Below are 27,390 nucleotides of genomic sequence, written 5' to 3'. Positions count from 1 at the left end.
AAAGAACAAAATGGGGATCTGGTGGCACTTTGTTTTGGGAGAGCAATTGCTCAGTGAAAGCACTCATGGCTCATGTGACGAGGATGCCTTCGACCAGCACCTGAGCAGCACAACTCAACCTATTGTTTTTTCTATTCCCTCTTCACCCAAGACTCTTCTGAAGTTCCAAAGCCAGCATTCTCAATTTCTACTGTTGGACTCTTCTATCACATCCTGACCGCTGTGTATTTTCTTCTAGATCGCTGTATCTCCAGGCAGCAGCGTCAGTTCCCTGACTGCAGTCACAGCCATGAGTAGCACTTCTGTCACAGATGCCTCTATGCCCAGGTAAATAGCGCATGTATTAAATAATACATCCGCAGCTGAACTGATGCGGCCCTTCAGGGTGGTGCAGAGCTGTAGCGTATCATGTAGGAGAGGAGACTGTAACCAGAGTTAGAAACTGGCCTGAGTCCCAACGTCCCTATTTGGGCAACTGTTTCCACCTCTAAAGCAGCTTGGAGCACGCCTGTTGTCATCCAAGGGGCCAACAATAGCGTTGCATTTGTGCCTCATAGGGATTCTCTTATTGCATCTCAGTTTTGGTGCTTTACTGCTTCTCCCAAAGGGTTGCCCCTGTTTACAGGTAAGAGAACACTGCAACCACCAAGGACAGGGAGGTAATTGGGACCGTTAGGAAAATCTTACTAGTGTAGCAGTGGGTTGGGCTGCATAACAGGCAAAAACTTCACTTCTGGAGGCTTGGAAAAGGACAAAGACCTATCTCATAGTGTCCTGTTTCTCCCTAAACTCTGTACACTGTGCACTGAAGATATAACTGGTCCTTTCTCGCATTGACCCCTCGAATTCTAAGAGATTGTGATGCCCCTCTTTTTTTTTGGGGGGGTGTGTTTTGTTTTATTTCCACCCAGCATCTCTTTGGGCTGTATGAGGACTAGGAGATGGAGGTGCTAGTTGACAGGGAGTAGCTGACCACGGTGGAAAGAGCAAGGGCTTGGAGAACACCAGTGAAGTTTGGGATGGGCTTCTGCATTGACCTGTGGATCCCGTCTCCTCACCTCGAGTGTTTGATGCAGATCTGTATCATTAGGTTGGCCTGCTTGATTTGTTTGTGTCTCTGTTTTCTTCAGGCCATCGGAAGACTTGACTGTGAGCCCCAAGATGCAGCTGGACACCAGCCTCACGCTGAGTAGCAGTAGCAGCAGCCTCCAGACTAGTCCTAGGAGCCATTCAGTCCTTATCCCAGGCCTCCCTGACAAGCTAACACCAAAGGCTCCTGTTCCAGTAAGGCTCCAAATGTTGCTCACTTCCTTCTCCTAGTGGGCCAGGGGACCTCTCTCTGTGGGCCTGTACAAGCTGCAATTAGACTTATTTGGATATTAACGGGGCCAGCGACTTCCCGTTGGAAAACACAGCTGCTGGCACAGATCTGCAGCCAGGTTTACCAGTGTTAATGGAACCTGACCTCATGTAAAACGGCACGTCTCTGAAAACTAGACAGCTCTAGCTTGGTTGGACATGGTCAGCCTTTGTATTAGGAGACAGTGCTACCTGGAAAGGTTTCTTCCTCCTTCTTGGTCTGATGAGTCTGAAATAATCATTTCCTATTCCTAAATTTTTCTTTCCAGGTGTGTTGTAAAACAGATTACAACCGCAGCTTGAAATTGAAAAAAGCTTTCAGTCCAGGAGATACTCAATGTTAAAACTAACTTCTTCCCTCAAAGAGAAGGGATCCTGGAGCAGGGAGGTAGAACTGGTGTGACACTTTCTTTTGAAAGTGTGTTCAAACTAGCCTTGGTTTAATTGTGGTGTTAGCCCAGCTGTGAGAGTCTGTTACAAGTCCTGGGGCCCTTCTCTGTCTGCTGTGCAGAGTGGGAACACAGGGATCACAGGAGGAAAGGATACAGCTGGCTGTTTCCAGAGGTGGTTGGTGTAAGGTACCAGGGGCCGTTGGGGTGTCTCCGCATTACCCTGAAGGCTCCTGTTTGATTTTTGTACTCAGGTCGCGCCAGGAAACTCCTCTCTAGCGCTGGAACTGCAGGAGGTGGAGCCCTTGGTGGTGCCCCAAGCTTCTCCCACCCGCGAGCGCTCTCCAGACGTCATTTCCTCTGCTTCCACAGCCATGTCCCAAGATATCCCAGAGATTGCTTCCGAGACCTTGCAACGCAGCTTTGCGGGGGCTCCGTCTGGGCTCCCTGCAGAGGTGCTGGAGCCCAGTCATCACGCAGACAGTATGGCATCCGCCGCCTCAGCCTTGCATTTGCTGTCTCCGAGGAACAGGCACAATTCAGAGCACAGCCACCACTCTTTGGACATGCCTCCAGTTGAGGTGGACAGACTGAATGCTCCATCATTACTGGAGACTGCTTTAACTCAGGAAAATGCATCTTCTGACAGTGTTGTGAGTCAGCCGTGGCCGGCAGCTCCTGACATAACCAGAGAAACCAGGAACAGCATGGCAGACAGGTAATCACTTGGGTTTGTCTTGCTTAGGGCAGTTTCTTTGCAGTGGCCAAATCGCTAGCTGGGTGAAAAGCTCTTACGTAGTGATTAAGCCAGAACAGTTCTCCATCCCTCCTTTCCTTAAAGGATCTGATGATTCAACCTTCCTGTGTGCTTGGTCTGTCTGTGGTGTGTCCTGAACTTCCTAGGCCAGCTCTAACAATTTGTGCTCTCTAACACCCCTTGCAGCATAAAGGATCTCTGTTAAGAAGGCAAAAAGTCTACTTTATTGGCCTTCATGTTCACCTGGGAATGGACACTTGAGCTGGGATGATTTTTTTTTTTTGTACTCTGAAAATAAAACCAATACAAGCTAAATTCTGTCCCAGCTGATGCATTCCTGCATGCTTTTGTTGAAAGGAATCAATTAGCATACATTTGACAGGTTTGATTATAGGTTAATTATTTATCTCTCTTCTAGGATTGTCTCTGTGCAGCTAGCATTGTAAATAAAGTACTTTAGAAGTCAGAAAATGAATGGCAATGTCTCTGTGGAGCAGGCACGCGGAATGGGGCAACATCACGTACTCTGCTTACCGGGAGCAAACTGTTACACTGGAGCAGTGCTAGGATTCATCACAGAATTAGCGTCTCCATCTTATAGTGGGACGGGAACAGCGAGAAGCATCTGGCACCTCTGGAGCCCATCTAGGCTGGGGCTGCATGCACCACGAGAGCCCGCAAACACCTTCCTTTTCTACAGGACTAGCAGGCTGAGAGTGTCCGTGTTTGTCCCTCAAACCATCCAGGGCTGTTCCCTCCCATCAGACTTGTGAGACTAAGGCCTCACCTTGTGCCTCCACACCTGGGGATGCTGCTTCAGGAAACGCTCTCAGTTCTGATGGCTCTGGGGAGGGCACTGAGGCCATATCTACTCAAAGTAGTTTTGCTTTTGCTCATAATTTGAAGTTGAGAAAATACTTTCATAGGAGTTTGCAACTCCCCTCAATCCCACTCCGTCTTTGAGCTCTTCAGGACTTCTCATATCAGAAGATCAGATATCTCTGGATCCGAGAGATTTCTTTTTTTTCTTTTTTTGTTTTACATCCCAGCTCAGTCAAGCCATCAGCCTATGTGAAAGTAGCAAGTGCTCACTGCTGTCTAAAGATCTTCCTGCAAGCTGAATTCAGATAGACCTCGTTTACAGTTAGAAGCATGTGCAATTTTCTTTCAAAATCTTTACGAAACTCGGGCTGGATTCACTGTTACAATTGTGTTCTGTCTGATAGAGCTAACCCTTTAAATTCGCACGCTGCCTCAGACACCTGAAAGAACTGAGAAGCACTGATGATTTTTGCCCCAGTGATCAGTGTTACTTGAGGAAAACCAAACCCAAGATGTTGCTGTTCGCTGAAGTACGCTGTACTGCTCGTTTTGAGTACTGCCTTACTTGTCTTGCATGAATGTCTGTTGGGAGATTGTTCTTGGTTCGTGCCTGAAGCATAGCTGAGCTGCTTCTCCCTTCTTAAGGCCCCCAGAAAAATGCACGGAGAAGTTTGAGTGTTTCCTGCCTTTAAACAACACCCGTGGCTTTCTGGCTCTGTGCACATAGGTGTGGGGTTTTGTTTGGTTTAGACCTTCCATCAGGATCTCTCATGAGAAGTGGAGTGAGCAAATATCCAAGCTGAAAGAGATTTTCATGATAGTATTTTCTCTTTTTTTTTTTTTTTTTTAACCTCCTCTAGCCCAAGGGATGAGGTTGAAGAAAAGCACAAGAGCTCTTCCTATCATCGACACAGCTACCACCTGCTGCAGCATGACAGCCAGGATGCTAGTGCAGAACAAAGGTACCAGAGTGCTCAGCCCCCTCTCTCGCCCTGCATGGACTCAGTTCAGGCTGCATTCGTGCTTCTGTCCCCAGCAAGCCTTCACGTGTGGGGTGAATGTCTTTGCTTTGTCTCCTGACTTAACGTGTGTATGCCGTCCAGCTTCTGTAATGTTCTGATGACTTCAGCTGATCATGAGATTGGCCTCTGGGCACTGTCTCCACTTTACTCTCTGTAGGAAAAGCTTTGACTGTGCTGCTCCTAAGAGCATGGACAAAGCTTGGTTTAATTACCAGGGAAAACCTATTAAGGGATCAGTTTCCAAATACTGTGCCTTAGATAAGGTAGCGAGGGTATCTCAGGGGTTAGTTTCTCGCTTTTGACATCTTTGCTCCCTCATGAGCCACCCGAAAGCTCTGTGGGCATGTTCTGTGTGCCTGGCAAGCCCAGCCCTGTTTGACAGTTTCATAATCCACACTTCAATTCCGGCTGAAACGTGCAGCCTGTATTGACCCCATGGATCATGTACTTCCTAGGCTCAGCCTGATTCTCCTCCGTTCCCGCAATACTCGCTGCGTTAAGTGCTTTCTGTGTAAAGCTGTAAGGATGTGCTGTGCTTGGGTTCCCCGCTGGCTCAGCGTCACATCCTAGGGCGTACGTGCTAGCGTGTGTATGCAGCAAGAACAGACAGCGTTCCGCCACGCTGCCTGAGCCGCAGAGACCCTTCGAGTCTTGTTACGCAGCGCTCGAGCTCAGCCAGGGTGGAAACGGAGCAGCACGTGCTGAGCTCCATCTCTGTGTTAAAGACCAAGGTGGCAGGCGTCCTTAGCTGTGTGACTCTGGCCGTGTGTGGGTGAAGAGCGGCGTGTGACTCCCCTCCCCTTAGCGAAGGCTAACGCTGTCCAGTATTGCAAGTGATGTCCTCTCCCCTGCTGTTCCTTCATAGTGACCATGATGACGAAGTTGCGAGCTTGGCTTCTACGTCAGGTGGATTTGGTGCCAAAGCGTCTACGCAGAGGCTGCCTGTGAAGGACTGGAAAGCCAAGGCATCCCCCCGGGCTTCCCCAAAGCTAAAGCGGAAGGGCAAGAAAGATGACGGGTACGCTGGGCTTGCCAGAATCCAGGTGGCTGCGGGACCAGCCGTGCAGGGCCACAACTTGACGCAGCCGTTACAGCGAGACTAGGGTCTGAGGCTGGGCTGCAGCCGCGTGCTCCCAGCCCTCACCCCGTGCTGCAAACGGCAGTAACCCCGCAGGGAGTGTTGCTGGTTACTCACTGTGGGAGTAGGGTCTGTACTACCTTTGTAGCTGGGGCTCAAAATCCAAACTGTAGCCTGGGCTTCGGAAGAACGTGTGGGGAGGTAAATTGCGCGTTGCGGGGGGACACTGGATCCGTTTGCCGGTTTCAGTGAAGGCTTCGTTGGAACTGTGACACTGTGAGTATAGCTTAACGCGGCGCCCGTTTCTAATTGCCTTCTGAGCGCTGGCACAGTGCCCTTGTTCAGCAGTACCTATCGTTTGTTACCTGATTGCTGCTTTTGCGTGTTTCTAAACGTGCCCGTATGAATGTCTTGTAAGCGATGACTGGAAAGGTCTGCCCGTGGCAAATTAGACCACCCTGTCTGCGTTAATGTGAGGAGAGCAGCACAGCTTCTGCACGGGGCACTCTCTTCTTCTTGTGTTCCCATAGCCCCGTGATTTGGGTCTCTAGCTGTGCACTTTACATCAGAGATGGGCTATGGCATTAAATTTCTGGCTTGGTCCTCTACTGTGACACCCAGAAGCTCTTAGTCTCTGAAATGACTTTTATTTTTCCTGCCTCAGGCCTTTTAAAGCTGATGAATGGATGCTGTCTGGGAACAACAAATGTTTGTTTTCCTTCCGGTAGCTTTTGAATAATCATAGATCTGTCACTTTGATGGAGACATGCAATATTAGTGGATCAGTTCAGTGTTTTCCTTTATTCTGCTGTATATGCTGAAGTGCTTCACTAGTTTCTTCACCTTGAGAGCTGGAATCATTCTAGATGATTTGACACTCATTAATTCTATATTTAACAAACGGGTACTTGGTTTTTCTTGTTAAATATCAGGAGACCTTCAAAAGTGGTTTGCCAAAGCCTTCCCTGGCTTTGAATTTGGACAAAACTGAAAAAATCAGTGTGCGTTGTTCTTTGTAATGGTCGTCATTAAGACTTGGTTCAAATCCCCTCCCTGCGAAGGGACCGGTCTGTAAGGAGCTTCAGGGCTTGTGGATAGTGCAGGTGATGGAGTCACAGTGCTGTAAGGACTGGGATTTCATCACCTTCTCATCGCTCTTCGTGTTACACTAGGCAAAACAGAAGTATGAGCTGAAGTGTAAAATCTAAAGCAACCGTAAAACGTGTGATCTGTCTTGGTGGGAGACTTGGATAATAAAAGCAGTTAATTGACATAATTGGATTACTACTATTTCTCTTTTTATTTCCAGGGATGTGAATCAGTCACCAAGATCATCCAACCACCAGGTGAGTCAGAGCTGCTCTGCAGTCTGTCCGAAGGGCACGATGCTTCAGCTGGATTTATTGTCTTACCTGAGAGAAAGTTCATCCCAGTTCCTTGAAGTACCATGGGGCCCTGCCGTGCCCGAGCAGGCTGCGATGGGGCTGCACCTGGGCTTGGCATTGCTCTGTTCTTTGACTCGGCGCAGCAGAGAAGTTGCTGCTCAGTCCAGACCGATGGCTTTCTTCTCGCCTTTGCACACAGATGTGCATTTCTGTGTTCTCAGAAGCCCTGTATCATCCAAAACTCTACCACTCATTTCCTCTTCCCTGCCGAGATGACTTGCACGTGTTGGCGGCAGGATAAGCTGTTCCCAGCAAAGTAGAGGGTCGTGGTGGGACTGGCCTGTTGGAATTCCTTATCTCTGTTGATAGTACCTTCATGTCTGGCAGGAGGTGCTCTCAGCCGAGTTGCGTACGCTTCTTAAACTGCTCTTGATTCCCTCCTTCAGATATTTTGAGCAGGTGAAGAGACAATGAGCTATACATCTATACTTCTCCAGTTGTTTGGTTATTCATGAGTAAGTGAAAGAGCTGAAAAAGTGCTCTAGGAAACCACCTGCTTACTCTGCGGATTGCACAGCTCTTTCATAAGTGTTTGAGGTCATTATTTACATTCAGAGGCCTAAACACTCTTGGTACCTGCCCAAAAGTGAACAGGAGGTTTTCTTCTGTTTTCTTTTAGATGCCAGAGCTTTGAAGAGAGTCTTGAATCTAAGCAACCATTTATGAATTCTGTGTGGGAACTTCATGTACTTTTTTTTTCAGTTTATTTCTTGGGGCAAAAGTCTTAGGAATAGGCATTAAGCTGGCCCTGTTTTTCCGCTTTGTGTGTTACACTTCAGTTCTAGGCACAGGGGTTAACTTCATACCTAGCAGAAAGCTTGGACTGACCTCTGATCCTGTTAGAAACGAATGTTTGTCCTCTCCACGTGTAGGTGACACTGGAGTTCCAGGATGAGCTGATGTGCATATTGAGGAGCCAACAGCGGGAGCTCTCTGAGCTACGTCAGAACCAGATGGAGCTGCTGCAGAGACTCACGGATCACCTTGATGCCATCCAGAGCTCTCTTATGGGCCACGTGGAGAGGGTGATCGACTCCCAACAGGAGCAGGAGCGTATCCTTGTTGGCAAATGTTGTGTGGGAGTTGAGTGGAAGGCTGTGAGGTGGACTAGAGACATAGAATCCCAGACTGGTTTGGGTTGGAAGGGACCTCACAGCCCATCCAGTCCCACCCCTGCCATGGGCAGGGACACCCTCCACCAGCCCAGGTTGCCCAAAGCCCCATCCAACCTGGCCTTCAACACTGCCAGGGAGCCAGGGGCAGCCACAGCTTCTCTGGGCAACCTGTGCCAGGGCCTCAGCACCCTCACAGGGAAGGATTTCTGCCTCACATCCCATCTCCATCTCCCCTCCTGCAGCTTCAGGCCATTCCCCTTGGCCTGTCACTCCCTGCCCTTGTCACCAGCCCCTCTCCAGCTTTCCTGGAGCCCCTGCAGGGACTGGAAGGGGCTCTAAGGTCTCCCCGGAGCCTTCTCTTCTCCAGGCTGAACAACCCCAACTCTCTCAGCCTGAGGTCTCCATAGCAGAGGTGCTCCAGCCCTCAGATCGTCTCTGTGGCCGCCTCTGGCCTGGCTCCAACAGCTCCATGTCCTTCTTGTGCTGGGGACCCCAGAGCTGGACACAGCACTGCAGGGGGGTCTCACCAGAGCGGAGCAGAGGGGCAGAGTCCCCTCCCTCGACCTGCTGCTCACGCTGCTGGGGATGCAGCCCGGGACACAGGTGGCTTTCTGGGCTGCCAGTGCCCATTGCTGGCTCATGTTGAGCTTCTCGTCCCTCAACACCCCCAAGTCCTTCTCCTCAGGGCTGCTCTCCATCTGTTAAGGATTTTCCTCAGTCCACGAGGAAAGCTAAGAAAGTTCAAGATCTTGGTGGTGTGGGCCACAGGTGCAGTAGAATTGCCTGGCTGCTGTAGAATAACTATTTTGGTTCCTCTCGGTCCCTTTCTAAGGGCAAGAGTCTCAGAAACAGAACAGAGAAGAACTGATACTTTCTCCATGCCACTAAATCTTCTAGTTACCCGTTAAGACCATAAGTGCTGCAGCGCTGGAGTAGACTAGAGGTGTACCTAATACATTATCCTGAAAAGTACTTTCTTTTGGTCTCTTCAAACCTGGTATCAGATTATTTTTATTGTATTGTGAATAGTCAGTTCCTGTACATCTCTTGCTGCACTGAATTTGGTCACGTTCCCCAGACTGAGCAGCTCTAGCCTGTCTCATGTCTGAAATCACTCTTAACTTCTGTGATGTGACAATGTTTTCTGTATTAATTAGTCTTGGATTTCCCTTTTTGAGCACCAGGCTGATAATTTCATAGATAATTCACATAGCTTTCTGCTGAAGTTGGGACTCTAGAGCTATATTGTAATATTAGAATAATTTTCCCCTATCTGCACACCGTCATACCTGCACTGAATTTTGTCAGCAGCTGAATTGTTCTTTCATTGTTGGTTTTGGGGGTTTTTTTGGGTTTTGTTTTTTTTTTTTTTTTTTAAGATGAACGTGCATCTTGCTGTTTGTGTGTTGGCTTCCTCAGAGAGCTTGGTTGCTTCGCAAGATGCTTTTATTAAGCCTGTGTTTGCTCCTGTATGCTGTATTGTTTGTGTCCACCAATTCCATCCTGTAGAAACATTTTTACCGATTTGCTTTTTAGGGATATTTGGCTTCTTGGTTTCTATATTGGTTGTGCTGAGATGGAGTTAATTTTCTTCACAGCAGCTTGTATAGTGGTATGTTTTGGATCTGTGACCAAAACGATGTTGATAACAGACTGATGTTTTCTCTGTTGCTAAACCCTGTCAAGGTCTTCTCTGTTTCTCATACTGCTCCACCGGCAAGCAGGCTGGGGGTGGGCAAGAAGTAGGGAGGAGAGAGAGCGGGGACAGCTGACCAAAGGGATGTCCCATACCCTATAACACTGTGCCCGGCAGTAAAAGCTGGAGGCAGGGCAGGACGTTTGGAGTGACGACGTTTGTCTTCCCAAGTCCCCGTTACGCGTGATGGAGCCCTGCTTTCCTGGGGATGGCTGCACACCTGCCCGCCGATGGGAAGTAGTAAATAAATTCCTTGTTTCGCTTGGCTCGCTTGTGCAGCTTTTGCTTTACCTGTTAAACTGTCTTCATCTCAACCCGTGAGCTTTCTCACTTTTACCCTTCCTATTCTCTCCCCCATCCCGCTGGAGCGGCTGCGTGGGGCTGAGCTGCCTCCGGGGACAGCTAATTTAACCCGCAGCGTGTAGGGAACACTACTGCCGAGCTAGTTTTAGCTGTTTGGCTTTTCTACCATGCCTTCCAGAGCTCTTCTCTCACCCTGATCAGTTGTTTAAGAGCACCCTGTTGTTTCCAGGGACACATCAGCAATGTTACATAGACCCATCTGTCACCAGAGCCGCAAATTTGCTGTCGCTGAGCCTCTGGAGGTGAGGCTAGTGTCCGTCTTTGTGGACAGGAGTGTTGAGGGTAGAGAGGAAATCTGTTGTTTGTGCTCCTTAACGTGCATTCTCATTAGAGAGAAGACTAGACCGAGTGCTGACGGAAGGACAGCAGCGCAATGGGCAGCTCCAGGAGCATCTGTCTCAGCAGCTTTCTCAGTCCCTTTCCACTGCTGTGTGTAACCGTCTGGAGAGGACCATTCGCGAGGAGATGAAGAAGACCGTACCCCAGTGTGAGTGGTGCTGCCTAGGTTTTGAAGGTGGATCCCTACAGTTTGCCCCGTAGGGATTGAAAGCATGCTGTGTAAAAGTGTTGGCACTGTATGGAGCGGGAGTTAGGTTACATGAAGATTAGTCATTGCGCTTTAAACTGTTGCGGGCCCCGCTGTAATCTGAGGAGTTGTGGTTTGGAAGGAGTACGAGGCTCCCAGAGGAGACGCTGTTCCAGAGAGCTTGGTCTGACCTTCTGTTATAATGCATAAAACCTCTGGAGTCTGTTCAGTGGAGGAAGGCAAAAGAAACTAATGAGTTTGGAGATGTTGAGACTTGACTGGGGCAAATTTCAACTTGTCTTTGCCCTTCCTTGACGCGCTGGCACCATCCGTGTAAGGAAGTGTTCAAAGAAATGCTGGTGGGAAAGCCTTCTGCAGCCACTCTGCATGAAGCAGGGCCGCTCGCTATTCTAGATCAGGTCAGCTGTGACTTTGTCTGGGCAAGTCTTGAAGGTGGGAGATCCCACAGCCTCTCTGGTGACTTCCAGAGCTGTACCACCTTCCTAACAAAAAGTTTCTCCTAATGTCTAACCTCAGCGTCCCAAGCCACAGCTTGTGAGCATTGCCCCTCACTGTGTCATATCCAAGAAGAGTTTGACTCTTGTTTTCTTTTTTGGGTTTTGAAGTGTGACTCTAGGCTTAAAGCTGCAACTTTGACGTGTTTGTGTTGTGTCCAGGCATTTCCAAGAGCATGGACCCTGTCGCTGGCCAGCTCAATAACACTGTCGCCACCAGGCTTGCTGCTGTTGAGGGGACGCTGAAGGAGAGTATCACCAAGCTAGTGAAATCAAAGGTAAGGAGAACCAGACTGTAGCTTTTCCTGGGGACGTTGAGTTGTCACCTGCCTGGGTAGTGACTCCTCATACCTCTTCTCCTCACCTTTATCTCCAGGTAAGGTCAGTTTAGCTGCCAGTGGTCAAAGCTCTTTCTTGGTCTCATCAGGAGAGTGAGCTGCTTGTGTACCCCCCGCCCGCTTTGCCTCGTTAGTGCTCTCTTCCATTTACCAAGTTGCTCATTTTTTATTAGAGAGTTCTCATTACAGCAGTGTTTTAGGGCCATCTCAATCAGCCAAGTGGTGGAAGTTTGGCTCTTCTGCTTTCTACTCCGTTCTCCGTTTCTCCATTATTTAGGGAGTGGAAGCTTGTTACTTACCTTGGCAGTGAACGGTGGGTTGTGGGGGGGAAGCAGGCGAAGGGGAAAGGAGCCGTGCGTGGCTGTGCCACCTTCCCCAGCTCTACAGCCGAAGCAGAGGGACATCGCGATGTCCTCAGGCAGCAGGTTCTCTGCCTGCTGCGCTCGTGGTGCAGCCTGGTCAGCGGAAGGGGCCGAGGCAACACGCGCTTCTGGCACCAGACTGTCCTTAGCTGGCGTGGGCGCACTGCGGGGACCTACGGTGTGTTTTCATGTCGTTAGGCTGCAGCAGGCTGTTAATTTTCTGGAATCTCTTCTGTGTGTGCTTGTAAGAACCTTACAGACACCGTTGTGAGGGCAACAGCCGATACCCTGCAGGGGCCGATCCAGTCGGCTTACAGGGAAGCATTTCAGAGCGTGGTGTTGCCAGCCTTCGAGAAGAGCTGCCAGTCCATGTTCCAGCAGATCAATGACACCTTCAAGCAGGGCACGCAGGAATGTGAGTAGGTTTTCTCTTCTGAGTTTTCTCTGCACAGCGTATTTGCAACAATTTGCCCTTTTCTCATGTCTTTGCCTTTCAGAGTTTCACTGTGACTTTTAACCTCTTAGCCCATCTGCGTGCTCCGTTTCACACTTGGGAAATAGAAGCAGAAGTGAGGAGGGTTTTGTGGGTCATACTATAAGAACAGAGATTTGGCTCTGCTCTCTGTAGCTCATGCAGCAAAACGTTTGGCCTCATTCTGTGAATCTGTGACTTCATCTATTGAGTAGTAAACGGATTGGGGAAAGTTTAGAGAAGGGTACAGGGATGATCCAGAGGCTAAATAGTGGCTGAACAGTGTAGGTGTGGTCAGGCTGGAAAAAAGAAAACTATACTCTTAAGTAAAGAAAATTGTATGCTGATGCACTGGAGAAGATCTTTCCTGTTCTCAGGCTTGGGATCCAGTTCCTTGGCCTTCTGGCAGGCCAGGCAGGTATTACTCTGCAGAGCTGGTTTCTGAGGGGGCCTGAAGCTGGCTAGTGCTAGCACAGCGACTTCTCTTCTCTGTAGATCTGCAGAGTGTCTCCAGCTGCTGCTTATTTTGTACCTTTCCTTTTCCTCACAACTCTCCCACAAGTAAATAGAGCTTATATTCTTCTCCCATTTGATCAGACTAATTCGTATAATATTTTAAAATACAGCTTTTTGATCTCTACAGATGTTACACTATTTTTGTGAGGAATGTTCCTCCTCTGTCTCCACTGGCATTGAACTCCATCACTAATGCAGATCCCAACTCGCACTGTGTAGGAAATTAAATACCCTCACTCCCACCTTTATCTTGCCCTGAACAAACAGTGCCTGTAAAGGTCTGTCGCAAGAGAACTCGTGCCTCGGGTGCTGTATCGTGTAATCCTGTGTGGTGGGGAGGCTGGGAGCAGGGTTCCTAGGTCTGTGTAACGCAGCAGGGTGTATTGTCCCCTCTCTCCCGGCACTTGTACACCGGCTCAGTAATCTGTTCTCCTGGAGAACATGCAGAGCCTGGCAGCTGGATTTCTGCCCTGACAATCTCCACGGGTACCGGTGGCCCGAACGTCTTCCTCTCTGGTTGTTGCAGATATTCAGCAGCTTGAGACTCACTTGAAGAACAAGAAGGTACGAGAACAGGAGGTCCGGGACCCGCTGCTGAATCAGCTTCGGCAGCTCATCAGCACCTTCCAGAGCACCACCGAGCAGCTGGCTTCCACCATCGCAGCCAGCGTCCACGCTGAGGTCCAGCATCAGCTGCACATTATCGTGGGCAAGTAAGTTGGCAACTGGGCTTGTGGAAAGAGATGTTGGTGAGACGTATACCTGTGTGTAACAAACACCTCTTCCTGCTTAGTTGTGGAAACAAGCCATTTGCCACTGTAGGGCTCCTTGTTGGCTTGTGCACAGTATGGGAAAGGATGGGAGCTGCGAGTACAAACAAAAGACGGTTTCTAACAGCCAACTGCAACGCTGCTGCGTCTGAGAGCTCACAGGGTCCCACGTGCACGTTGAAGGACAGAAGGACCTAAGGCAGCCCAAAAGTACTGACTAGCCTTCCTGTTTTAAAATGTTCTTCTGGTCTTTTGAAGGATTTTCTTCTTAACTCTGTGTCCTCGGACACACTGACAGTTTCTGCAGGCCGCTCTGTCCTCCCAACTGCTCTGCAGCGATTTGTGCTTGGCCATCCTGGTTTCAAGGTGCGATCCCGGCGGTGCCTTCAGCACATTCACGCCATGAGGTCGGTGGCCAGGCGTTAAGATCGGCCGGCGGTCACCTGCAGGGCAGAATGCCTCCGTCTATTTTAAGCTACCAGAACATATGTCAGAGCACATTGGGGTCTTCGATGCAGACCGGGCTTGCCAGGAAGGCTACCAGACTAAATTCTGGTCTCCTTGCACGGGCTGTGTTTGCTACCAGGGAAGTCCTGCTATTCTACCTGTGGTAGAACAGGTTCAATGCTTTGTACCTTTTGTAAGAGGGGAGGATCTGGCCCTCGGGGGGGAAAAAGGTGTAACACACAGCAGTGGAGCCTTCATTGTGACCTGGTCTTGAGCAGAGAAGTCAGAGGCTCAGTGGAAGCGTGTTCTCATTCTAAAGGTGTCAGCTGCAGGGTAGGAAACTGCATCTAACAGATCTGAGGTAGAAAGCTGAGCCCACTCAGGGATGAACCTAGAGCTTTGCAGCCTTGTTTGTAAGCCAGAGGCATTAAAGATTTAAAACACTGTATAACGAGAGACTTAGCTCCCTGAAACATCGCTTTCCTGCACAGAATCCCAGCATCTTCCACATGCACCTTGGGACGCTGTGGTGTTGGCCGCAGAGCTGCGTTTCCGCTGCCTGTGCCTCAGAGCAGTTTGTATTAACCCTTCGGGAGCCGTGGGGTGATAAGCAAGCCAGCCTGTGCTTTCTCGCTGGCACAGGCTCTGTGCAATGGAGTCCCTCAGCTCTTCATTTTCAGAGACGCCTGTTTGTGGTGTTTTCTTTTTGTTTTTTAGCATGCAGGAGTCTATTTTGGCCCAGGTGCAGAGAGTCATTAAGGGAGAAGTGAGCTTGGCGATGAAGGAGCAGCAAGCAGCTGTCACCTCCAGCATCGTCCAGGCAATGCGCTCAGCGGCCGGGACTCCGATCCCCTCTGCTCACTTGGATTTCCAGTCTCAGCAAACTCATATCCTTCAGCTGCTCCAGCAGGGACACCTCAACCAAGCTTTCCAGCAGGTACCTAGGCTTCCTGGTAGCGGGCATCGCTGCTTGTTGGGAGGTGGAGTAGGGGAAAAAGAGCTCCTCGAGGTGGGCACGGAATCCCACAGCAACTCATACAGGAGCTGGCTACAGGGTCTGTAGCAGCAGACTGTTTGAGGGGTGCGGGTCATGCCAGAGCCGTGCAGGTTCCATGATTCAGTGGCAGTTAAGTTCCTTCTTCCCTACCCTGTCGGGACACCGTCAGGGCTCCAGTAAGCCAGAGTGTTTTGCCATCAGGGGTGGCACGTGGTGCACCCCTGAAGAGCAACAGCTTCGTAAGCCTCTCCAGGCAGATCTACTAGCTGGGGCCTGACCTTGCCTTTGCCTTTGAATACGTAGGCAGATCTGTTTGAGCTGCTGCAGACAAACTCCTCTGGGAATACCAGCAGTGCTGTGCCAGTGGGCTGGCAGGGGATGCAAACACGGTCCTGCTCTGTCCTAACTGTACCCTGCTGCCCTCTCTGTGGTCTGTTCTGCTTAGAACAGCCACAGGTGTCCTCTGAGCATAGACTGAGAGCCTAAGCACGGCCCTGCTTGCATGTACAGCAGGCTTTGCAGGGAATTCTACTCCCAGAGGAGGCTGGTGAGCCACTGAGCTGCCCCGAGGCAGAGGGCTGCCTCGCGCTCTGTCCTGTGTCCCTCGCCCACCTGTGGCTTCCTCTGCATTTCTACGTGTATCTTCCTTGCAGGCTCTAACAGCGGCTGATCTCAACCTGGTCCTGTATGTCTGTGAGACTGTGGATACTCAGCAAGTGTTCGGACAGCATCCGTGCCCGCTGTCCCAGCCTGTGCTGCTCTCGCTCATTCAGCAGCTCTCCTCGGATCTGGGTACTCGTACGGAGCTGAAGTTGAAGTGAGTATGATCAGAGTGCCGGGTCTGAACCTGTGCAGACCTGCTCCCGGTTCTAGCTTTACGTTCACTGCCTGGGAGGGGAGGGCGATGCTTTGATGAAGGCTGGAGCTTCTGTAGCCTGTCGCTGGCATGGGAACAGCCGGTGGTGACTTGGAAAAAGAGGCAGGCATTGCCACGGAAAGCTTTACTGCCTGGAGGTAGTAGGAGGAGGGGTACTCACCTGTGGGTGCTGTTACCTCCTGGATTGTCCCCCGTAAATATCCGTGGTCTGTGCAGCGATTTCCTTTAGCAAAGGAGCAATTCCCCTGGGGAGGCAAAAGGGGAAGGATAGTGCCGTGATTCCTGGACAGCTCAATACCCAGAGCCGCTTTGCTCTGTCCTCAGTTCTTCACCTGCCACTGGACATCGTGTCAGCAGCGTCTCATCGTGACTGCCAGACAGGTTCAGTGGGAGGTGGCAGTAGGAGCTACTGGAAGTAACGTCTGTTAGATGTTCTAAGCAAAGCTCGTGTGACAAAATAGTGACTGTGCTGATATTTGCCATGAACGATTTTAGTGAGTGAGTCAAAACCCTTTATCTGCCCTAAAAAACCTAACTTGTTAAGGTCCCTGCAGGTTTTGACTGTGGCTTGTATGGAAAATGACTGAAATTGAGGTTTTAACTCAAGTTAACAATAGGGATAAAGCAAGCTAGAAAAACTGAAACAGAGCTTTAAGTTACAGACGAGCTGGTAATCAGAGTTAAGGTTGCTGCTGTGTGCTTAGTGAAAACAGGCAGTCACCGCCTCGCCTTACCCTCGGGCTGCGGTTGGAAAGTCTGTGGCTCCTCTGAACTTCAGAAGGGCTTGTAGTAAAATTCTTGCTCTTCCCCACACCTCCAGGAGACCTTAAATACATCCCTACGTGAAACAAGCCTTGCTGCTGAGCATTTTTACTGCCTGATAAGTGACTAATTCTGCTTATGCTAAAAAGACATCAAAGAAAATACCTACAGAGGTGTGACCAGGCATGGCCTGTGGCCAAGTGCCACCTCCAGCTCTGCGGGGAGTTGTAGCTCGCTGTTGAGCCTGCCTGGTTCCGGCAGCCGGGCTGTGTTGCACGTCCTGCAGGCTACAGGCTGCCCTGCGTGTTGATGAAGGGAGAGGTGGTCTCTGCTGTGAGTCAGTGACGTTCGTTTTCTGATGGCTGAACGTACTGCACTGAGTTTGGGTGGGTGGGGGAGTGGAATCGTGCATCTTGGGTGCTAAAATGAACTGAATCAGATTGGGATTGCACGTTGGGTTTGGTTCTAACCCTGGTCTCTCTCCTTCAGTTACTTGGAGGAAGCCGTGATGCACCTGGACCAGAGCGACCCCATCACCCGAGACCACATGGGGTCAGTCATGAACCAGGTGCGGCAGAAACTCTTCCAGTTCCTCCAGGTGGAACCCCACAACACGCTGAGCAAGCCGGCCCGGCGCCTCATGATCATGCTCCAGGGCCTGGTCACCCCCGGCATGACCTAGGAGGACCTGGCTACCTTGTGGGCTGCTCCATGGAAGCCCACGCAGCAGCTCCAATAGTTACTAACCACGTATGGCTTGTGTTAAGAGCTCTTGCCAGGAAATCTATCAACATGTGTGTGATGTCTCTAAGGCAAATGCCATCTGTGTATAGTCCCAAATAGTCACTGAACGCTCACTTGGCTTATTTTTCCTAAATAGCCTCTTTTTGAGAGAGTTAAGTCTCTTCTTCACCTGCCCATCCGTCCCTCAGGCCTGGCTGGCAGTCCACGTCGCATTCAGCAGAAGCTGGTGGATTTCTTCCCCCTTTAGCTCGTATTCTGCTGCCGTGAGCAGAGAAGGGAGGTGCGCGCCGAACCCCGGAGCAAGGGGGCGGCCGGGGACGCGTGCTCCTTGTTGACCAGAACCTTGTAGCTGTATCTCAATCAGGGACTCGAAGTCTTCCTCCCGGGGGGGTGAGTGGCTGGCAAGGGGGGTTCATTATTTCCAGCTCCGCGGTGGGGTGCCCAGCCCCTCCTACGTGGTGCTGTGCGACCCATGGAGGGGCTCGGGGCCGGGATGGTTGGGCAGCAGCAAGCTGTGCCAGCCCCGGGGGGGCATCGGTTCTGTTATGTATTGGAGCATGTCCATGGTTCAGAGGTGAGTTTTGATTTTACACCAGGGCTTTTCTTTTTATCTAAATTTTGACTTTTTTTTTTTTTTGAAATAACATTAAGAACAATTCAATAAACAACTTTTTGAGAAAAAGAAAAAAGGGTTGTGCTGCAGAGGAAAGGCTGCACGGCCTTGGGAACCAGTCCTGGGTGGGGCTTGGAGGGACAATCTCCCGGGGCCAGGATCCCCTTTTTTCCCAGATCGTCCCCCGAGTCTCTGCTTGAGCTTCCCGGGGCGCTGCCAGCCGGGTGCTGCGGTCCGGCCCCCCCGGGAGACACACGCACCCCACCCCACCCCCCCGGCGTTGGGTGCGGCGGGTGGCGGGCTGCTGCCCGCCGGAAGGAGCCACTATTTCCCCTTTTCACCCTGAAAAAGCGTCTCCTCTGCTCCTCGCTGCCGGGCGGGGCGGGGCGGGCCCGGGGCGGGGCGGCGGGTCCGGGGCTGCCGGCGGCGGCGGAGCGCGGAGCACAGGCGGGTCCGCACCATGGGCTGCGGCTGCTGGCGGCTGCTGGGCGTCGTGTGCCCGCTGCTCCTGCACCTCGGTGAGTGCCGGGGGGGGGGCGAGACCCGGGAACCGCTCCGTGCCGGGGCTGCCGGGGCTCGGACATCCCCGGGTTCTCCCCGCCGGGGCCGGGGGAGGCGGGCGGGTGGGAGCGGGACCTCCGGCTGCGTTGCCCCCGCGCCGCCCGTACCCCCTGTCGCTGCCGGAGCGGGGTGCCCGCCTGCCCCGAGGCTCAGCGACCCGCCGTTGCCCCGTGTCCTGCCGTCCCGCAGTGCCGGGCAAGGAGGAAAGCGGCTTCGCAGCCCGGGGGGTCCCTCTGCTCGGGCAGGGACAGTCCCCAGGCTCCGGCTCCCCAGCCCGGAGCAGCGCCCCAGGGCAGCCCCGTCTGCCCACCCCCCCGCTCCCGCTGGCTGTCCCTGCCTGCCCTCCCTCACCCGGGGCCTGGAGGGCATCCTGCCCGCTGGGGAACGATCGTCCGGCAGATCCTGCGCTTCGCCGGCACCAACGTGCCGCCTTCACGCTTTCCCGCTCCTTCCAGAGCCGAGGGACGACACCGTCCGGCGACACCGTCCGGCTCCGGGTGCAGCGGTACCCAGCGGCATCCCTGCCCCAAAGAGGGAGGCAGGAGCCCGGGGGCTGACCTGGCACGGCGCTGCACGGAGTGGGGAGGATGGGGATGGCCAAGCCTGGGGCAGGTTTTGGGCTCGGAGGGTGGATGATTCAGGCCCTTCCTTCCCCAGAAGCTGGACGGCCACATCAGCACTTGCCTGGAGCCAGCAATGCTCTGCAGCACCCTGGGCTCCCTCCCTGCCTTTCCCCTGGGGCTCCCTCCCTGCCGGAGCCGGGGGCAGGTTTTTCCTGATTTGCCCCCCCACACCCCGGTTTCCCCTGCCTGCCCTGCCCGGCCTTGTGCCCAGGGAGCTGGGCGGAGGGGAGGGCTCGCGCTGGGCGTTAGAGGAGCCCAGGAGGCCAAACCCCGGCCGGTGGCAGGGACCGGCCGGCCAAGGGAAGGGGTCTGCTGGCCTGACCCTGCCATGCAGCTGCCATCCTGGGGCCGGTGTGTCCCTGGGCTGGTGGGAGACACGCTTGTTGCCTGGCTGGATCGAAAGAGGAGCAACGGATCCCACTTTCTCCATCGCTACCTGCGACGTTTGTGAGCCGCGTGGCTGGCATCAATCCCAGAGTTTCCTTGGTGATGCGATCGGGGGGTTTCTCATTGCGAACACCCACTGTGCCCCATGACGGGCTGAGGTTTCAGGCTTGCCCCGGCGTTAGTCTCGGCTACAGCCGCTTTGCTCAGGGCCGTGTTCCAGGGGTGCAGGCATGGGATGCCAGCGGCACGGCACACAGCTCCCTGGAGACATCCTGCCTGCCTTGGCAGCCACTGGGCTACTTTCAGCTTCTTCTGGGGGCTCCTTCCTGTGGGGGACCCCTCCAGGTCTGTCCTCATGTCTTTTTAGCACCCTCAGCTTAGAGAGCTCCCGGGCGCACACGCATGGCGCTTCTGAAAGTCTCACGCCTCCCATGACTTGGCCCTGCGGCACCCCAGGGCAGAGCTGAGCCGACCACGCAGCGTTTCCCCATGACCCAGCCACACACCGGCTCTTTTGGGGCTTCCCCCAGCCCTGGATGGTGCTTGCAGTCGTCCCCCACACCCTGTCACCCGCGGCTGGCACTGGGGTTCGGGCAGTCCCCGTGGTTCATCCCTGCGGAGCAGAGCAGGAACTGGGGCTTCTCAGGGTGAAGCAGCTGGGGTTGCACTGGTGCCTTTTGCCTTTTCCTTTTTGCCTCTTCCTCTTTTCCTTCTCTCCCACTGCAGTTAGAGCAGGAACTCCAGCTTGCTGAGCCTTTGCTTTTGTTGGTTTGGTTTTTTTTTCCCCTGTTGTAGTCACAAATTAATCTTTGCTGTTCGGGGATAAAAGCCGGGACAGATGGCTCCGGGGAGAGCCTGGGAGGTCCGACACGATGCGGCCGGCACGCTGCTCTTCCCCTGCGGCTAATGGCAGCATCGCTTACGAGGTCATCACATCACGCCACGTCGTGCTCCCAGGCCAGGAGCAAAGGTTCACTCCGAGCGCCCAGGGAGAGGATGCTGGGGGGTCCGGCGGGATGTGGGAGGGGGTGTCAGCCCCTCGCCACATTTCGGAGCCTGGTGCCACCCCCGCCTGCTGCCACCTACCCCTGAGCCGGGCAGGCGATGGTCTTCAGGGGTGTCTGCGGGGGCTCAGCTCCGTCTCTCCTCTCCCCCTACAGTCGCGAGCCAGGAGCCCGTCAGCATGGCGGGGAAGTGTGACACCATCTACAAGGGCTTCGCCGGCTGCCTCATCAGCCTGGGGGACAGCATGGCCCAGAGCGTCCGGCGGCAGCAGGAGGAGGACAGCGAGGAGGCGCAGGAGCTGGACACCATCTGCAAGTGAGTGTCCCCGTCCCCGCGGGAGCTGCTGGGACGGCCAGGTGACCTGCCACCAGCGGTCCCCCTCGCTCCTGCCCATCTCCCCAGGGCCTGGGACGACTTCCACGCCTGCGCCAGCGAGGTGCTGTCGAGCTGCCCCGAGGAAGCAGCCGCCATCTGGGAATCGCTGCGCCAGGAGTCCCGCAAGATCCAGTTCCAGGGGAACCTGCAGGAGCTGTGCAGCGCCCGGGGACGCCTGGCCAGCGCTCGCGGCTCGCCAGCCACCAAGACCAACCAGGCCACGCTGCGGGGCTCAGCTACCCCCCCGCATCCCCGTCTCCTGGCGCTGCTGGCGCTGCCGCTGCTGGTGCCCCGGCTCTAGCGCTGCCCGCCCGCGGGGTGCCCGGCCGATGCCCTGGGTCGGTCCCCTGGTGCTGGCCAGGCACTGGCACCCACGGTCCCCGCCGTGCCCACCTCCTCCCGGGCATCCTTTGTGGGGCACGGTCCTCTCCTGGAGCCTTTCAGATGGATTTATATTTATATTAAAAGACGCTTTTACATTTCTCCTGTCTCTCTGCTGTGGGACGCCCCTTGTGCCTTTCCCAGGCTCCGGGTTTGCTCCAGGGATTGGAGGGGAGCCGGTCCCTGGACCAGCCCCGGGGAGGGTCAGCAGGGAGCCTCTGTGGCTCTGTCCCCCCGGCGCATCCCCAGCAGCCACGCCGGGCAGCCCACAGGACGCCGACGGCCTCGGGGAGGGCTGGGCCGGCGATTCCCACCACCCTGCTGGTCCCTGCCAGCTGCTCCTCAGGGCTCGACATGAAGGGTATTCCCTTTAGAGATGGGTCAAATGGTGTCTTTATGGTAAGGGGCAGCGCAGGAAAACACCGGTAGCTTGTCCTCAGGTAGGCACCTCCAGTGGCATCAGACAATTTTCTGAAAGAAATCCCATTTCTATCTCTTTTATTTTGGTCCTGCTATATTTGGTCCTGTTAACGGTCATGAAGGAAGTTGGGGTTTGCAGGGAAGAGGAGGGTTTTTTAGCCGAGATGATCTAGGTGAAGAAAAGCAGGGAACTGAAGCTCTCATCCGGGTCCCGAGTGGGACTCGTTGAAGTTAAACCAAGTGCCGGAGTTTAACGTGGCTGTGCCCATCGATGGAAGATGCCGTTATTCCCATCCCTGTTGCCATTACGCTGCAAACTGCAGGTATTTTTTTTCCTAGCGCACTAAAACCCATCGTGGCAAACCGGTTCCCCTAGATGCAGGTTGGCGAAGGGACCTCCCCGCTCTCCAGGGAACGGCCATCTCCCCCCGCCCGCCACCTAAAGGGACGTTAAAGTGGTACGTGGGCCACCCGGCCTATTGCACAGATCAACGGCTCCTCCTCGCTGGCGCGGCCCCGAGGCTCCGGGTAGATCTGGAAACCATCCCACTCGGTAAAGGCAACAGCACCCTGACCGCCAAAACCCTCCGGCCAACGTGAGTGCCACCGGGTCCTGGACCTGCCACAGCCGTGTCTGCCGCGCCAGGCTCAGCTGCAAGCGGGAGCAGTGAGAAAAGCAGCCACGTGCTGCGAGTAGCGAGTTGCTGCAGGGACTTTGGTCCCTGGGACGACTCCAAGGCTGTCCCAAAAACATCCCGTGTCTGAAAGCCTTCAGTGTGCGAGCAAGAAGCTCAGTTATCGCTGTCTTCATTGGGCCGGGGGAAATTCTTGCTCGTTTTGCTGCAAAACCTCTTCCTGCAATGTCCGGTCACTCAAACGTGTGATCCCCAGCCTCCGGGATGTCACCATGGCTGCTCCGGTCCCCTGCACCCTCCGGGGCCGGGAAGTGCTGCCGGATTGTTGTGCCGTGGTGCACCCCGGGGGGCTGAGCAATCCCTCAGCTTTACGGGGACGCCCCGTATTTACTTTCTGTTGTTTGTTTCATTAACCAGCCAGGAGCTGGCTCAGGGAGGGACACAAAACATTGCAGGGTGGGGAGTGGGGACAGGCTGCCGGCGGCCTTTGCCGGGGAATGATGCCGAGTCCCCCACAGGACACCGTCCCGGCTCTCCTTGGCCGGCAGCTGCTGCTCCCCGTGTTTAACGCCGGCGCCGGGGGGGATAATCCGCCGATTCTTTCCTTTCCAGTTCCTGACAATCCTGTGTTTAAGGGTGAATTAGTGCCGGATCCCCACAGGGTGGTTAAGAGGATAAATGCCGGACAGGCGCCGGCCACGCACCGCGCAGCGCCCGTTGCCCTGCCGGCACCTCCGTGGAGCCGGGAGCGGTGGGCTCACTGCTGCGGGCTGCTGCCCATCGTCCTCTGGCGGGGTGGTGGGAGGTGGCTGGGGAGCTGGGGGCCTCTGCCAGGCCGTCACCGCGATGGTGACACCGGTGTGCACCAAACCACGCCCCTTTGATCCAGCCGGGAGCTTGTGGGTGCCTGGGAAGGCCCACGAACACCCCCCAAACGCGTGGGGGGTTTGATCCTGCACACAGAACGACGTGCCGCACGTGTCCCACGCCCTGGAAGATGTCACCACACGTGTCCCACACCCTTGGCTGTGTCACCACGTGTCCTGCACACCAGCGCGTGTCACCACGCGTGGCCCACACCCTTGGCTGTGTCACCACGTGTCCTGCACACCAGCGCGTGTCACCACGCGTGGCCCACACCCTTGGCTACGCTGCCACGCATGTCCTGTAGCTGGAAGGTGTCCCCATACGTGACACCAGTGTGTCCCCGCACAGTCTGTGGGCTCTGGGGAGCCAGGGCTGGGATTTGGGGATGCCGGGCAAGGATGGGCCTGGGGGTCACCGCTGCTTGGTGACCCCCCATGGTGCAAGGGTCCTTAGCAGAGCATCGCCCTAAACCCACCGTCACCGTGTCACCCCCAGTCCTCCTTCAAACAGGTGCCTGCAAGGCTGGGAGCAGCAGCGTGAGAGCAAGGACAGGCATGCTGACCCGCGGGAAAGCTCTCCGGGTGCTCCGAAATCGTGAGAAGCAGCTGGTGTCTGTCTTCCCGTTGGGTTCAAGGGTTTGTGGCAGGGGTTTAGGACTGTCCTGCGGCCGCGTCCCACCATGGGAAGGGACAAAGTCCTCGTTCCTGCCCCCAAAACTGAACAGCTGGCTCCCAGCACACTGGCCGGCATCGTAAAGAGCTGCCCTGGCTGAAACCTGCGGTCGCTGGACGGGGGGACGGGGACTGCTGGCCCCCGGCACCGGGTGCCTCTGAGCACCCGGCGTGCTGTGAAAACCCATCGCTCCGGTTATGAAACTCCAGCGACCTACTTTACACTCCCTGCTTTTGTTCTTAATTCCCAGATATGGCTGCTCTCCAGATTTTGCCCATCAAGGCAAATTAATTGGAGTAGATCCTAATTTGCTCTCTGCTATTCTTTGGGCAGAAGATTAAATGCTCTGCAGACATTATCTCCCTCTCTCTTTTCTGAGACAAACCTGAATTATTAAAAAAAAAAAACCGAAAGGGGATAAAGGAAGGCCAAGTTAGGTTGAGTTCATGTTTGAATTCACTTTTTGTAATTGCAGACGGGGCTGGGGAGGCCCCCACGTCCCCGGGCAGCTGGAACCAGATGGTGACGCTATTCTGGGCAGCTGTGTGAGCGAGATGGCACACGTGGCACGGCAACACGAGGGCCAACCTCCCGGCCACACCGCATGCCACCTCCACCATGCGATGGATAAATCCATCCTTTCCTTTTCCTTTGCCCAGGGAAATTCCTGCCGGCAAAGGTGCCGGCCAGGGAACAACTCTTCATCTGCGGGGACGCACTTGAGTTCGTCCAACAGGATGGGCTGAAGCTGCACCGGGGCCAGCAGCGGAGATGGGATGGCTCCTTGCCCTCCCACGGTCCCCAGTGCCACCATTCCGGTCCGGTGTCCCTACGGAGGAACGCACCCAGGCGCCACCCTTGCCGGGCAGAGCTGCCTCCAATGTCACCAGCACCCCAGTGCGCTGGGGGGAGAGGGAGCATCGGGAGCCGTGTGTAGCCTGGAGGACACTGTGTTGCAGAGCTGGCCGCCGTTCGAGTTTGCGTGGGGATTTCTCCCGAGCCAAATGTCCAGCTTTCCATAAGGAAATGCCAAAAGGCAACCTCAATCCCCGTGGATTGGATGTGGCGTGATCGGCTGAGCCGGAGTCACCTCTGCCGCTGGGACCGTGCTCAGCCCCCAGTCTGGCACCCTGTCTGTGTTCAGCTTTGGGACTTTTTTTTCACCAGAGAGGCATATGGAAAGTTGGATTGCTTTTTTAAGCAGCTTTAATTGAACATCCTTCCCCTCCGACCTCTGCTCAGCCTTGCTGGGACAACCTTGAGCTCTGGCCTGGCGTGGCCGCTGAGGCACGCTGAGGGCTCCCTGCCACGTGGGGCTGGGATGTGGCTCGGAGGAAATTTGGGTTTCCCACTTCACCGCGTTTCTCTTCGAGGGGCCCCGTTCTCCTCCTCTTCTGCCTTCCTATGGCCTGGCACAGCAGGAAGCCCCGGTCTCCCCGAAATGCCCCGTGCCCTGGACGTGCAGCAATGTCCCAGGCAGCCTGGGGGTGCTGGGGGCTGCTGGAGGTGGTGCTGGCTGTTTCCATCACTCCGTAGGAAACTACAGCTCGTTGTGCCCCAGTGAAACTCTGGATTCGGATGGCAGCGCTGCAGGCGGGTGTTGGATGCAAAGGGGGCTCCGGAGGTCTCTCGTCCCAGCTCCTGCTCCAAGCGGGGTTTACCCGGCACTGCTCAAGGCTGTCTCCGGTGGAGCTGTGCATCTCCAAGGAGGAAGGATTCTCCATCTCTCTGGGTACCCACCATCAGCTTGGTGGTCCCAGCCTGCCTTTAGCAGCTTCCACAGGAGAAGCCATGAGGCAGCCGCTGACAGGAGATGCCAAACCCTGCAGGGAATCCATCCTTGTAGAGGGACAGTGGTTCCAGGAGGGAGCAGCCAGGCTGCGGGGCCACCTCTGCTGCTGCTTCTTCATAGAGATCCTTGCCTCGAGGGGCTGAATCCTTCCCTCGGCACCGGAGGCAGACTGCGAGCCTGGGAGGTAAGAGTCGGCAGGGGATTTCTGAGGGGGCAAGCAAGGAGGGGCAGGGTGACGCTCCTCTCTCGGGAGAGCAACATCTTGGGAAGGAGGAGGCAGCACCAGGTGAAAGTCAATCAAGAAACAAGAAGACAACAGCTCGTTGACAGCGGGGCAAGAGGCTGCAGAGCCTGCAGCTGGCATCCCCAGCAGCGAGACGCTTACCCTGGTCATGAAACATTTCTTGCTGGAAAAAAAATGACTCTAGACTGAATCACAGGTGTCAGGGGTCAGCTGCCACTGACCCCAACCTCCAAACGGGTGCCCAAACCGGGAGGCAGCTGATCATGTAGGTGAAGGAGCGGTTCCCCGAGATCCCTGCCTGCTCTTGAGCTCTGTCACAGTTTTCAGGCTTCCTCCAGCGCTCCCGCAGTGAGCTGCGGGTCCTTCCGGCCTTGTCCCTGGGTAGTTTGCCGGGTGGATCTGTTGGCTTTGTGCGGATGTCTGGTGTGATGTTCTCTTGGCTCCAGTGGGTCTCAGAGCACTACCACGGCATAAATAATAAAAGGAAGAGCTGCTCTGACTGAAGTTCTCAGAAGTCCATGGTTCTGGCCCAAGAATTCGATACGTGTTGGCTCTTTGACAGTTTTGTGCTGACAATTAGCAGTGGTGATGGACCTGTAACTGCCTCATTCGATGTTCTCATGAGCCAGCCAGGAAACAAAGCTGTGAGGAAGTGACTAATGGAAGATGCAAAACCCTGAGGTAAATCCATCCTGGCAGAGTGGTTATCCCTGTCCGAGCAGCTGTGGCCAAGGTGAGGCAGCCTGCTTCTGTACGCCCATCCATAGCTGAGGAGGAGAGGCGCACACTTTAATTTTCTGGAGGCATCAAGCTGGGATGACCTTGGAAAATGGCCTAAAATAACGGGATCCACTTTAACAGGGACACATGCAAGGTTTTACACGTTGGACAGAAGCTAAGCCACCTCCCAGGGAGAGTGCTGTGGAAACATCTCCAGAAAGAAAATGGGGGGTTATAGGGCTGAAAATATACCATCAGCGCTATTGCAGTGTGGGAAAACAAGAACAGGCTAATTTCCCTTGAAGGAAACTGTAGAACTCACCAGATCTGCCGAGCGCAGCCCAAGCGGCCCCTTCTCAAATGTGTCACTCATTACATTTCCATACCTTATCTGGAATTACATGGAAAAGAAGCTGATGACAATAGCATGCATCAGCAGGTATAACTTCTATTACGGTATGACTTACTAAGCATTTTAAACAGCCAAAGAGCCCAGGAGTATTAAAATAAAACCAGCTATTTTTAAAAGCATGGTAGGAGTGTGAAAATAGCCCCTTTCAACCTAAACCGCACAGGGAATGACACGACAGCCAGGCTGGAAAACAAGCCCCGACGGTGTTGTGTTTGTGTCTTCCCTGGAGAAAGAAGTGCCGTCAGCATCTCTGCAAGGTGTCATCCCTCATCCTGCTGCTTTCAGGTCATCCTGGGCTGAAACGCAAAGTG

The 27,390-nt window shown here is 54.1% G+C and overlaps 2 protein-coding genes across 3 annotated transcripts in view; both read left to right on the top strand.

Annotated features, from left to right (window-relative positions):
• EDC4 (enhancer of mRNA decapping 4) overlaps nucleotides 1-18,061 on the top strand; it is a 36,181-nt gene extending 18,120 nt beyond the window's left edge. The window contains exons 16-29 of one of the 2 annotated variants that reach the window (XM_054840218.1): nucleotides 239-327; nucleotides 1,131-1,284; nucleotides 2,003-2,466; nucleotides 4,188-4,289; nucleotides 5,215-5,367; nucleotides 6,737-6,773; nucleotides 7,745-7,925; nucleotides 10,378-10,533; nucleotides 11,250-11,365; nucleotides 12,037-12,202; nucleotides 13,302-13,488; nucleotides 14,710-14,929; nucleotides 15,643-15,806; nucleotides 17,118-18,061. In XM_054840218.1, the coding sequence (XP_054696193.1) occupies nucleotides 239-327; nucleotides 1,131-1,284; nucleotides 2,003-2,466; nucleotides 4,188-4,289; nucleotides 5,215-5,367; nucleotides 6,737-6,773; nucleotides 7,745-7,925; nucleotides 10,378-10,533; nucleotides 11,250-11,365; nucleotides 12,037-12,202; nucleotides 13,302-13,488; nucleotides 14,710-14,929; nucleotides 15,643-15,806; nucleotides 17,118-17,310 (2,382 nt within the window). In that variant the 3' untranslated portion in view covers nucleotides 17,311-18,061. The remainder of the gene's footprint in view (nucleotides 1-238; nucleotides 328-1,130; nucleotides 1,285-2,002; nucleotides 2,467-4,187; nucleotides 4,290-5,214; nucleotides 5,368-6,736; nucleotides 6,774-7,744; nucleotides 7,926-10,377; nucleotides 10,534-11,249; nucleotides 11,366-12,036; nucleotides 12,203-13,301; nucleotides 13,489-14,709; nucleotides 14,930-15,642; nucleotides 15,807-17,117) is intronic. The other variant, XM_054840219.1, reaches the window with a different exon arrangement.
• A 327-nt stretch (nucleotides 18,062-18,388) lies between these two features.
• Nucleotides 18,389-21,402, top strand: NRN1L (neuritin 1 like). Its single transcript, XM_054840278.1, has 3 exons — nucleotides 18,389-18,503; nucleotides 20,717-20,876; nucleotides 20,964-21,402. The coding sequence occupies exons 1-3, from the start codon at nucleotides 18,446-18,448 to the stop codon at nucleotides 21,235-21,237; spliced, it is 492 nt and encodes a 163-aa protein (XP_054696253.1). The 5' UTR covers nucleotides 18,389-18,445; the 3' UTR covers nucleotides 21,238-21,402.
• Nucleotides 21,403-27,390: the final 5,988 nt, after the last annotated feature.

The sequence above is a fragment of the Grus americana genome, chromosome 13, assembly GCF_028858705.1.
Source record: "Grus americana isolate bGruAme1 chromosome 13, bGruAme1.mat, whole genome shotgun sequence".
In the NCBI taxonomy this organism is placed as follows: Eukaryota; Metazoa; Chordata; class Aves; order Gruiformes; family Gruidae; genus Grus; species Grus americana.
This window is presented reverse-complemented; position numbering and strand designations above follow the sequence as displayed.

Excerpts from the sequence above, each read along its gene's own strand:
- NRN1L (XM_054840278.1), top strand. The coding sequence starts at position 18,446 with ATGGGCTGCGGCTGCTGGCGGCTGCTGGGCGTCGTGTGCCCGCTGCTC. Across the intron at positions 18,504-20,716 it reads CCCGCTGCTCCTGCACCTCG|TCGCGAGCCAGGAGCCCGTC; the intron begins GTGAGTGCCGGG and ends CTCCCCCTACAG. Across the intron at positions 20,877-20,963 it reads GAGCTGGACACCATCTGCAA|GGCCTGGGACGACTTCCACG; the intron begins GTGAGTGTCCCC and ends CCATCTCCCCAG.